The sequence below is a fragment of the Corylus avellana genome, chromosome ca6 (assembly GCF_901000735.1).
Source record: "Corylus avellana chromosome ca6, CavTom2PMs-1.0".
NCBI lineage: Eukaryota > Viridiplantae > Streptophyta > Magnoliopsida > Fagales > Betulaceae > Corylus > Corylus avellana.
The window spans coordinates 15,553,640-15,566,705 of record NC_081546.1 but is presented as its reverse complement, the minus strand read 5'-3'; the positions used below and the strand labels follow the sequence as shown (position 1 = coordinate 15,566,705).

At 32.7% G+C, this 13,066-nt stretch overlaps 2 protein-coding genes across 2 annotated transcripts in view; both read left to right on the top strand.

The window, feature by feature from the left end:
- The first annotated feature begins 6,337 nt into the window (after positions 1-6,337).
- On the top strand, positions 6,338-7,056 carry LOC132185235 (class V chitinase-like). Its single transcript, XM_059599034.1, has 3 exons — positions 6,338-6,461; positions 6,552-6,896; positions 7,007-7,056. The coding sequence occupies exons 1-3, from the start codon at positions 6,338-6,340 to the stop codon at positions 7,054-7,056; spliced, it is 519 nt and encodes a 172-aa protein (XP_059455017.1).
- Positions 7,057-8,331: 1,275 nt separating this feature from the next.
- Positions 8,332-13,066, top strand: part of LOC132185234 (ATP synthase subunit O, mitochondrial-like) — a 7,384-nt gene continuing 2,649 nt past the window's right edge. The window contains exons 1-2 of the mRNA XM_059599033.1: positions 8,332-8,436; positions 12,739-12,837. Of these exons, the coding sequence (XP_059455016.1) occupies positions 8,332-8,436; positions 12,739-12,837 (204 nt within the window). The remainder of the gene's footprint in view (positions 8,437-12,738; positions 12,838-13,066) is intronic.

Here is a 13,066-nt window from a genome sequence, read left to right as displayed (position 1 = left end):
CGACATCGTTTTGACAAGGTGAAGTTATTAAAATGCCATTTTGAGATAAAAATGAATTTAAAAAATGCCTCCCAAAACGACGTTGTTTTGAGAAATAATAATAATAATAATAATAATAATAATATAATTCAGCCCATTGACCCCCAAAAGAGGTATTCCCAAACCCTAATGTTAGAAATTTCGAGCAAAATCCGAAGTAATACATATAAATCATACTAATGAATTGCATGAGAAACTTCGAGATGTGTCGTTTCATATTGGATTTGGTTTTAAACAGTCAAAGATCAGAATGTAGAATCAAACCCAATTGTTAAGACACCAATCAACAACTCTGTTTGGCTGCGGAGAAAATCTTTGATATAAAATTGAATTTTCTCTTTTTTTTTTTTTTTTTTTTTTTAAAAAAAAAAAGACAATGAGGCTATGGGGATTGAGAGGCAGTGAGAGATGAAAAGTACCAAATGGGGCACTTGAGTTCTCTGCTCATCTTCTCTAGATGGCTCGCATCCCCCATTTTTGCTCCTCTGATTCAGTATGAGAGAGAGTAAGAGAGGTAAAGAAGAAAAGAAGAAGAGGCAGTCTTAGAATGTGAAATTGAAAATGACTGTTGAAACAATTGAGCTATCAAAAGAGCATTTTGGATTAATCATTTTTTTTTACTCCTATATCTCTTACAGTGTGTTGTCATTCATCAAACACTTGTTTATGGCCTAAAGCCATGCTATATTATTAGCTCCTTCTATACAAGATATTTTGAAAATCCATCAACGTCTTAAATCAAAGGGTTTTTCTATTATTATTCGTTATTGGAAGTACGTCCTTAACAAAAGTAAACGCTATAGTCTAATCCTGGGAGGTTACGTGTCAAAGGATCCGATCGCACCGAGTTATACACTCTAGGAGGCACGAATCAACCTTTAAGAACAATGTTCTTGCGCGATTCTATAGCATTGTGAGATCCTTCCATACTCTACTTTTTGTCTCTTGTATTTTATTTATTTTATTGTTAATATTCATATTGTAATTATTTTATGTCAATGAGAATTTGTGCACCATCCAAAATTATTTTCAACAATCTTAAAGGTTGATTATGATGGTTGCACAAATATTTTGATTAGTATCATAACAATAGTATTTAAATTTATGAGAAGTCAAATACTATAAGAGTTTGTGGTATGCAATTCGCATATGAGAAAGATGAAATCAAATATTGAGTGGAAAGATTTTGTATTAATTTATTAGAAAAAGAATTTAATTTCATGTGTAGTTATTGAAAATGAAAATATTTTGATTGAAAGAGTTCTCAATTATTTGAACTAAATTTATTGATTGTCAAATAATCTTTTATTGTCGGGTTACTATTCTTACAATAAAAAGAGTTAAGCCTTTTTTTATGGATTTGTAGAACTTAGCATTTTCTTTGTTATGTTGTGCTAAGCTTGACAGGAAAACATTCATATAGATTAATAATAATAACAATGAATAGTTACTCATGGTGTGGTGGAGAAAAATACATAGGCATTGCTAAATATGTGCAGAACATACAACTTTGCTAAAGATTTTTGCAGGTAAGCACATTATAAGAAGAAAAGATGTGGTGCGCGTATTGAGTCGATTGGTTTTTACGACACCTAGTTGGTGTGTGGTGACGACAATCTATTTTGGAAGAGCTTGGAGCAAAGCTGTTGGCTTCGCTGTGGGTTTTAAACTCTAATTCATAGGTCTTATTTTTTAAGATATAATATACATTTCATTTATTAAAATGAAAAAATTCAAGTTATGAAGGTGCTCCTTGATTAAATTAAAACTGGTTCAAAATTTTATAATTACATGAATTTTGTATTTGATAAGTGGTGGTTTCTATTGATTCATCTATTTCAAATAAGAAATAGTATCTAGCATTTATGTTAGCTATATATGACATGCTAGATTAGCATAAACACTTTAAGTTATTTGGCAATTCCTCATATATATTATTCAGCTTTCAAATTTCTCTGACATGATGGTTCAAAATAAAATATATGTTATTATTGAGGTTCATTTGATACATGATAAATTTATCATATCATAAGAATGATATCATTGGTGTATTTAAAAAATGAGCCAATAATAGTTGATTATTATTTAGTTGAGCTTGATACTTTGCATATTTATTAGGGCTTTAGTTAAAAAGATTTTATTTTTAAAATCTTGATAGAACTTGAAATATGTAATCCCTATATATATAATATATAAGGATCATGTTGAAAAATCACAAGTGATAATTAATATTTTTAAAGAGCTTTAGAACTGTCAATTAACAGAAAAGAAAGAAGAGAAAATGACATATCATACTTTGAGAAAAATGAGCTCATAGAAATCATTTCTTAAAGCATTTGTGTGCTATTAATGAAAATTTATTTTCTTGTGACTATTTGCTTTATTCCATTAATATTTTGCATGATAGATTTATACATGTAAATCTTTGCTACATCAAGGGAATGAAAATAAATTAGAATATTGGAATAAATAATGAATTCTATGATTGTCAGTTTTGGGCTATTCACCAAAGTGTGGGGGGAAGCCATTATTTTGTTTGTCATATTCATAAGCATTGTTTGCAATACCTTGAAGTGTGGGGGTATTTGGCAAATGTTATATTAAATGAGCCTAAATTGAGGAAACTTGGTTTTAAAATTTATGATTGCATTTTACTGGTTTAGCATGTAATAGTTCATGCTATAGATTCCTTATTATTAAGAGTGATGTTTTAGATTGCAATGCTATTATTGAATCTAAAAATGCTATTTTGAGCACATGTTTCCTTTGAAAAATAAGAAAAATTCTTTCATGAATTTTTGTTGCTTCTAATAAATTATTGGTGATGTATAAGAATTGAGAAGAAGCATGCGAGCTAGAACGGAAGGAATCTCGGTAATGATTTTATTTCTTATATTGTTGATGATGATCCAATGTGTTATGGTGAAGCAATTAAATCTATTTTTGATGCATTTTATTTATTTTTAATTTAATTGGTTAGAAGCTATAAATAATTGAAATTAATTATGTTTAACCATGCTTGGGAACTCATTGAATTACCTCTTAAGACCAAATCAATTGGTTATAAATAGGTGGTAAAAAATAAGCTTAAACCGGATGATACAATAGATAAGCACATGGTAGACTTGGTAGCTAAAAGCTACAAGTAAATATATATGTTGATTATTTGATACTTATTTTTCGGTTACTAAAATTGCATCTTTTGAGATGTTATTTGCCATTGTTTATATTTATAAATTTGTTCTACATCAAATAGATGTCAAAGTTATTTTTCTAAATGATGAAGAGATTTATATGGAGCAGCCCGAGGGACTAGTAATCCCCGGTCAAGAATATAAAGTTTGCAAACTAGTGAAATCCTTGTATAGATTAAAACAAGCTCTTAAACAATGCCATGAATAGTTTGACAAGGTGATGTTGTCTATTGCATATTTGATTAATGATGCAAGTAAATACATAGTAAATTTTACAATAATGAATGTGTCATTATTTATTTTTTAAATTGATGACTTGCTTATTTTGAACTAACATTGATGTTGTGTATAAAGTTAAATTATTTCTTGCATCTAATTTTGATATGTAAGACATAGGTAAAGCTAATGTCAAATTAGACATTAAAGTTATTAGGGATAATGATTGCATTATTTTATCTTATACATATTATGTTGAAAAGATGCTTAAAGGATTTGAGCACTTTTATTATCCACCTATGACTACACCATATGATTCAAAAATACACTTGGTTAAGAATCATGGTGATGGTGTTATTGCAAGAAAAATATATACAAATCATTGGTAGGTTGATGTTTTGACAAACTGTATATGCCTTGATATTACATATATTGTTAGTAAATTGAGTAGATATACTCATAATCATGGTATTGAGCCATTGTGATGCGATCTCTAAATTGTTGAGATTCTCAAAGGGCACAATTAATTTTGGTTTGTCTTATTGTGATTATCCTGCTATATTGAAATGAATGCAATTGTATTATTGATTCAGATGAGCAAAGCCTACTAATGGCTATTATGTGTTTACTCTGGCTAGAGGAGCTATCTCTTGAAAGTCCTTAAAAAGACTTGCATAGCAAGGTTTACTATGCAGTCAGAGTTAATTGCCTTGGAAAAGGCATGAACTAAAGATGAATGGCTAAAGAACCTATTGGTTAATTTATTTAATTTGCCTTTATATGCTAACATAGCTGGATCTATGTGTTTATTGTGATTGTCAGGCTGCCAAAGCTCGAGTAAAGAATTTATATAATGAAAAAGTGCACAATATTGTGAGGTAGCTTATTGACACCGATATATGTTCATGGACTTTGTGAGGTCATAAAAGAATTCTGCAGATTCTTTGACCATGCCACTAGCAAGAAGGCTAGTGAGAGAAGCATCGAGGGGGATAGGACTGATATCCAAATCATGACACTGTGATTGATACCCAACCTCTGTGATTGGAGATCCCATGAATGAGGTTTAATGGGAAATGAAGTCATAAGTGAAATGAGGTATGGTACTGTCAATTTATGTTTATTAACTATCTTGTTGAGAAGATTAGTAATGAGTCCATCCTTATGGTGTAAGACAGTATAAGATGCAGAGTGATTAAGGATGAGCTTAAAGCTCTTAATGGATTCATAGTCCCTACCTGTTGGGATGGGGTGTTCCCTGCACACACTCCTGATGGATACCACTTATATGAGTGTGGAGGTGCTATCTCCTATGAGACTTGGGTATGTTTCTAGAGCGCTCATGAAAGCCATTTTATGGTGTAATAACAAAAGATGCAGAGTGAGTAAGGATGAGTTTAAAACTCTTAATGGATCCATAGTCCCTACTTATTAGGATGAGATGTTCTCTGCACACATTCTTGATGGATGCCACCTATGTGAGTGTGGAGGTAGTACCGCCTCCTATGAGACTTTGGCAAGTCCTTAGAGCATTCATGAAGCCCAGAGGCGCATGGCCTGTATAAGGTGCAAACCTGCTATAGAACAACCCAAATTTCTTTATTTGATTTGATTTAACTTTTCCTTTATTTGATTTGATTTATTTATTTTATTATTATTTTTTTTTTTTGAAAAAGTTATGTGGATGATAAGTTTGTTTAACTTGTAGATTTGGTTAAAAGAGTTTAACTCTACCACGATCCATTAAGTTCCTACTTATTTATCCTAAGTGCAGTTAAAACTTTCGGGTACCACATCGATGCATGCTTTCAATCTCCTTTTATTCTAGTGTTTGTAACATGTGAGGGATTGTTGTAATATATGTGTTACAAACAATTTCTTTCTTTTCAAACTCTTTTATTATTTATTTAATATCCTTGATTTTCTAGAAATTATTTTTGTGACTGTTTGGTCATTAAACACCATTTAGTCTCCATACGTTTTTTGGCCATGAGTGGTTAAACCCATTGATTTTCTTTACCGTTTGTGACCGTCTTACAAATTGGTCTTTAACTCATGTTCATGAGCTTTAGAAGGAAAAAAGACGTTGCTTACAGTTTTTGTTCATTAAATATTTTTCATGGCCTTGAGAAAATCAACCAACCCTCACGTCTATAAATTGAGCTATCAAAAGAGCATTTTGGATTAATCATTTTTTTTTTTTACTCCTATATCTCTTACAGTGTGTTGTCATTCATCAAACACTTGTTTTATGGCCTAAAGCCATGCTATATTATTAGCTCCTTTTATACAAGATATTTTGAAAATCCCTCAACGTCTTAAATCAAATGGTTTTTGTATTACTATTTGTTATTGGAAGTGTGTCCTTAACGAAGGTAGATGCTATAGTATAATTCTGGGAGGTTGCATGTCAAAGAATCCGATTGCACCGAGTTATACACTCCGGGAGGCACGAATCAACTTTTAAGGACAACGCTCTTGCATGATTATATAGCATTGTGAGATCCTTCCATACTCTACTTTTCATCTCTTGTATTTTATTTATTTTATTGTTAATATTCATATTGTAATTATTTTATGTCAATGAGAATTTGTGCACCATCTAAAATTATTTCCAACAAAGTATTCGTAAACTCCTCCATTCTTGTAGCCAGGACCAACTACTACTTTGGCCTTAGCCTCAACTGGCAATACCCCTACACCAGCGATCAAATGATCAACTTCGGCTTACTCCTCACTGAATGGCGAGCCGCCCTGGAGGAAGAGGCCAACCGCACTGGCTATGACCGTCTGCTTCTAACAGCCGATGTCTTTTACTCCTCATATTTTGGCCGTCCTTGGAATATCCCATTCAGGCAATTGTAGATAGCTTGGACTGGATCAACGTAATGGCCTACGACATTTATACCCCCATTTCCTCACCCAACTTGACTGAACCGCCTGCTCCATTGCACAACCCAATAAGCTCTCTATTTAGCATCGAGTACGGCGTCAATGCTTGGATCAACTCAGGTGCAGTTAAATAATTATTTATCTCAAAAATTTAAATTTTTAAAAATAATAAATTTAATTATTTAATTTATATTCCATATCAACGTACAGGTGTGCCAAAAAACTTCATAGTCCTCGGCCTTCCATTTTATGGTCGCAGTTGGATTCTGATAAATGAAAATAACCATGAAATACACTCACCCGCCAGGGGACGGGCGCCTGGATTAGACCCCATATCTTATAGCAAAATCGTGACCTTTATACCTCCTGCTGTGGAAAACTACGATCCCACATATGTCACGAACTATCTGATCTATAATGGGTCTACCTGGATTGGTTACGATGGTACGAATAGCATCTCTACTAAGGTTGGATATGCAAAGGACATGGGATTGCATGGTTACTTTGCATGGCATGTGGACGACGACACTGCTGACTGGGTTCTTTCAAATGCAGGTAATTAATTAATTAGTATGAATTAATTTGGTTATGACTATATATTTCTCTTTGGATTTCTAGTCTTCATTATTCTAACTTGTAACGTGTAATTTTTATTGTTGTCGCAGCTTTCCATGCATGGGACGCGGATGATGAGTACTTGCTTGGAAGCGCTTAGCTCGTATTATCAACAATATTAAGGCCAGATATCAGATATGTAGTACTTGTTTAGAAGCTTCTATTATCAGATGTATTGTAAGGCCAATAATCAGACAAGCGTGAATTTGTACTTGGTAACATACATGCTTGTATGATATATCTACAATAAGGATCCGGCTTCTATGCGGTAGTGAAAACTACTGCATAGAAGCTGTTATGCAAAATGACACAGTTTTGCATAACAGTCCATGTAAAACTGTGCCGTTTTGCATGGAATCCAAGTGCCGTTTCCCAAACTTCTCACACCGTTGGGGGAAAGAAAAATGAAGAAAATATAAAAGAGTTCTCTCTTTCCTTCTTCTTCCTTCCACTGCAAAACCCCTTTCTTTCTTTCTCTCTTTATTTCTTCTTCAATAACAGCTTCTATGCGGTAGTTTTCACTACCGCATAGAAGCCGGATCCTTTTGACAAAAAGTAACCGCCTTAGTAAATGATGTGCATTTTAATAAATTATCCTATCCTCCCCTTCTCGGTCAACCCCCATCTGACAACATTTATAGCCTTTTGCATTGATTTCTTTGGACCTTTAAGCAAGCACCTCTCCTATCTAAATCAAAGCTAATAATTCAGTGGATTTGTTCTTGACTTTGGTAGATTTTCTTCTACTTTTATTGGCTGAGAACATGTAGAATTCTGATCAAGCGACGTTGATCAAATATTATTTTTGTCATTTGTTTTTTTTTTTACCAAAAATGTAGGTAAATATTGTCCTGTATCCATGGGGCTAGATTTAATGGTCTACATTATTATTATTTTTAGGAAAAATTTTACTCTAAACTCCTGAACTATCGCGCATTTTGAGAAGACCCTCCAAAATTCAAAAACTCTCAATTTACCATAAACTTTCAATTTCAATCAATTTATCCCATTTGTTAGTTTTAGCCGTTAATTTCTAACGAAATGCCTAAAAATACCAAATTACCCTTTGATTTTTTTTAAAAAAATTTTTAATTTGAAATTAATGGTAAATTTATAATTTTATAAAAAAGTCAGGGGTATAAATATCATTTTTTCAACGTTTAAAATCTGATGGTTTAATTTTAATTTTTTAATTTTTAATTAAGTATATGGACATGAGTTTTTAGGGGTGCTGATGTGAATTTCCATCAAATTTTGGACATAAGTTAGATGAAGGTATTATTTTCGTCTTTATCCATAACCGAGGTATAAAAACAAAAAATTAAGTTATTAAAATATAAGGGGCAAAAAGATATTTAACCCTTAATTTTATATGATGGACCTCATATCAATTCCTTCTCCTCCTCGCAGTCAAAATCGAATCAAACTCAGAAAGTCTCGTTTTCATACTTGTGCACAAAGTGGTTATGGACTTTTCCAGGCAAGTTCCTCCTAGCTTGTATGTGGCTAATTAATCAACTTTTCTTTTGCTGAAAAATCAGATTGCCAATAGCTATGAAAAATTAGACTATAGTGCCAATATAATTCATATCAACTTGTGGGTTGATTTTTAAAATCCAACCCAAGTCTGGCATTAGGAAATTGTATGGAAATTAATGCACTTTTTCCTCTATTTCCCTTTTCCTCCCGGATTGAGATCTCCTCTAATTGGAAAGAAATTGGAGATTTTCTAATTGTTAATCGCGGCCCTTCATTTTAAATCCAATGGTCAATAAAGTGTCAGCTGCTTTTGTATAACTGAGGCATTAAATGCTGGCTTTTGTTTTACCGAGGTTTAAATAATTTTATAGACCATTAGATTTAAAATGAAAGGTCACGATTAATAATTGGAGAATCTCCAATTACCTCAATGGAGGATCCGGATCCTTTCCTCCCTCCCCTTCTCTTGCCTCACTCATAGGCCAAAATATGCGCTTTGGAGACCATATCTGCCTCCTCGGAGGCCTTATCTAACGCCTTAGGCATTTTATCTCAGTCCAAAATTTGTCCACCACGTGCTGGTTGTTTTTTTGTTTTGTTTTTATTTTATTTTATTTTTTATTTTTTTTGTATCGTTGTGGTTAGGCTTTAGTCTCTTCGTAAGTGAAGTGGCTCTTTTTTTCTTTCATTTTTGGTTTCTTTTTTGGAAACATTTTTGGCAAGGGTTTTCTCGGACTGCATTCGCAGATGATTTCTATCTTTACCTGCTTTGAAGAGTTTGTAGTCTGTTTGGATTGGATTAATCTGTCTAAGGTTATTAACTTTTTATGTCTGTCCTGTAATCTTTTTCTGCAACTGCTTTAATGGATTCACTACAAGAAACTGACTCATCAGGGGCGACTTATTAGGGGCGACTTTATAGTCGCCCCTAATACTCAACTATTAGGGGCGACTTTTAAAAGTCGCCCCTAATAGTTACTTATTAGCGTCCACATAAAAGTGGACGCTAATAATGGGTCGAAAGGGTTACTATTAGCGTCCACTTTACAGTGGACGCTAATAAGTCGACCCTAATATACACGCGGGAATTATTAAAGGGGCGCGAAAAATTTAAGGGGCCAAAAAAAAACTTTTAGCGTCCAAATTAGTCGACCCTGATAGTACACCAATAGCGTCCACTTAAGTCGACCCTAAAGGGTACGTAGAAAAAATTAAAAAAAAAAATTAAAAATTAAAATTGATGAGCAATAGCGTCCACTAAAAGTGGACGCTAAAGACCCATCATTAGGGTCGACTTTCAAAGTTGACCCTAATGCTTAACTATTAGGGGCGACTTTATCGCCCCTAAAGAGTAGGTAAAAAAAATAAAAAATAAATAAAAAAATAAATTGATGACCAATAGCGTCCACTAAAAGTGGACGCTAAAGACCCATCATTAGGGTCGACTTTCAAAATCGACCCTAATGCTTAACTATTAGGGGGGACTTTATCGCCCCTAAAGAGTAGGTAAAAAAAATAAAAAATAAATAAAAAAATAAATTGATGACCAATAGCGTCCACTAAAAGTGGACGCTAAAGACCCATCATTAGGGTCGACTTTCAAAGTCAACCCTCATGCTTAACTATTAGGGGCGACTTTATCGCCCCTAAAGAGTACCTAGAAAAATTAAAAATATAAATAAAAAAATAAATTGACGACCAATAGCGTCCACTAAAAGTGGACGCTAAAGACCCATCATTAGGGTCGACTTTGAAAGTCGACCCTAATGCTTAACTATTAGGGGCGACTTTATCGCCCCTAAAGAGTAGGTAAAAAAAATAAAAAAATAAATTGATGGCCAATAGCGTCCACTAAAAGTGGACGCTAAAGACCCATCATTAGGGTCGACTTTCAAAGTCGACCCTAATGCTTAACTATTAGGGGCGACTTTATCGCCCCTAAAGAGTAGGTAAAAAAAATAAAAAATAAATAAAAAAATAAATTGATGACCAATAGCGTCCACTAAAAGTGGACGCTAAAGACCCATCATTAGGGTCGACTTTCAAAATCGACCCTAATGCTTAACTATTAGGGGGGACTTTATCGCCCCTAAAGAGTAGGTAAAAAAAATAAAAAATAAATAAAAAAATAAATTGATGACCAATAGCGTCCACTAAAAGTGGACGCTAAAGACCCATCATTAGGGTCGACTTTCAAAGTCAACCCTCATGCTTAACTATTAGGGGCGACTTTATCGCCCCTAAAGAGTACCTAGAAAAATTAAAAATATAAATAAAAAAATAAATTGACGACCAATAGCGTCCACTAAAAGTGGACGCTAAAGACCCATCATTAGGGTCGACTTTGAAAGTCGACCCTAATGCTTAACTATTAGGGGCGACTTTATCGCCCCTAAAGAGTAGGTAAAAAAAATAAAAAAATAAATTGATGGCCAATAGCGTCCACTAAAAGTGGACGCTAAAGACCCATCATTAGGGTCGACTTTCAAAGTCGACCCTAATGCTTAACTATTAGGGGCGACTTTATCGCCCCTAAAGAGTAGGTAAAAAAAATTAAAAAAAAATTAAAAAAATAAATTGATGACAAATAGCGTCCACTAAAAGTGGACGCTAATACTTAAGTATTAGGGTCGACTTTGAAAGTCGCCCCTAATAGTTAAGTATTAGGGTCGACTTTGTGGACGCTAAAGAGTATGTAGAAAAATAAAAATAAAATAAAATTAATGATCTGAAAAAAATGAAATTTTAAATTTTAAATTTTAAATTTTATAAAATTTATAAAATTATAAAATTATAAATTATAAATTATAAATTTTCTAAAAAATAAAAATAAACTTTTATAAAATTATAAATTCTCTCTTAATTTGAAATTAAAACTTTTATAAAATTAAACTCTAATAAAAAATGAAAAATTAGTTCGATCGAAGATTCAGTTCAACTCTAAGCATTTTATATTATATTAGTGTATTAGTTATAAAATGTTATTTCCCAAAAATTTACCTCCGATAATATGTCATTATTTATTTTATATAAATTATCAGATATTCGATCGATCGTGATAGGATCAAATGATTGATCAAACTTCAAACAAATTAAAGGTTCGTTCAAACATCCGTTTGGTCCTAGATCAAACTTGAAACAATTGAAATTGAAGGATTGATCGAATATCCGATCAATCATAATGAATTAATTCGATTGATTATGATAAGATCAAATGATTGAAACAATTGAAATTGAAATTGAATTAATTCGATTGATCGTGATAAGATTAAATGATCGATTAAACATCCGATCGATCCCAATGAATTAGTTCGATTGATCGTGATAAGATCAAATGTTTGATCGAACATCCGATCGATCCTAGTGAATTAGTTCGATTGATCGTGATAAGATCAAATGATCGATCAAACATCTGATTGATCATAGTGAATTAGTTCGATTGATTGTGATAGGATCAAACATCTGATCAAAAATCCGATCGATCCAAGTGAATTAGTTCGATTGATCGTGATAGAATCAAATGATCAATCAAATATTCGATCGAAAATCCGATCGATCAAACATCCAATCGATCCTAGTGAATTAGTTTGATTGATCGTGATAAGATCAAACATCTGATCGAAAATCCAATCGATCCTAGTGAATTAGTTCGATTGATCGTAATAGAATCAATTGATCGATCAAAAATCCGATTGATCCTAATGAATTAGTTAGATTGATCATGATAAGATCAATTGATCGATCAAACTGAATACAATTGAAGGTTCAATCGAACATTCAATTGAACTATAAGCTTTTTATATTATCTTAGTGCATTAGTTATATTGATCTTATATTATCTTTGGATTTTGTATTGATCTTATAATTAATTATAAGATAAATATTAACTTAATGATCTTTAACATAAAAATTTATTAAACGGAAATTATTAGTTAATATTATAATAATAAAAACATATTACAGGAGAAAATAAAGAAAAACAAAAATAAATAAAATAAATAAAAATTAAAAAATTATAAGTATAATTTTTTTTAAAAGAAAAAAAAAATTGAGGCTAATTAGGGTCGCCCTTATTGAGTGCAAAAAATAAGCGCCATCCAGTGGCGGGGTATCTGAAATTTTTGGACCAAAAATTTCATAAACCGCGTCTTTTTTTCCCCAAACCTTCAAAACACCAGAATCCTCCCTAACACCCCTCTCACTCACCTCCCTCATCACTCTCACTCTCAATCTCTCTACCGCTGCTCTCCCAAACTTTAACTGACGAAAGCTTTCATACAAGGCTTTGCTGAGAAGCTGAAAGAGGGAGAGAGAGAGAGGGAGAGAGAAAGAAAGAGAGAGGGTGGATCGTTCGGGGAAGCTAGAGAAGAAAAAGAAAAAGAAGGGGAGAAAAATCCTCGAGGTAACCTCTTTAAACTTTAAATTTTTGCAATTTTTGTGTTAATTTTTGGGTTTTGTTTGATGTGTTTGTATCCATTGCGAATTTGGGGTTGGATTAGTGACTGTATTCTTTCGATTTTTTGGTAGTGCGGTTTCAGTTTACCCTCGGTTTGATTGCCAAGAAAGTGGAGGGAAAGATAAATGCTATTTGGGTATTTTGGTGTTTGATGTTTCTGGTTCTGAAAGATGGA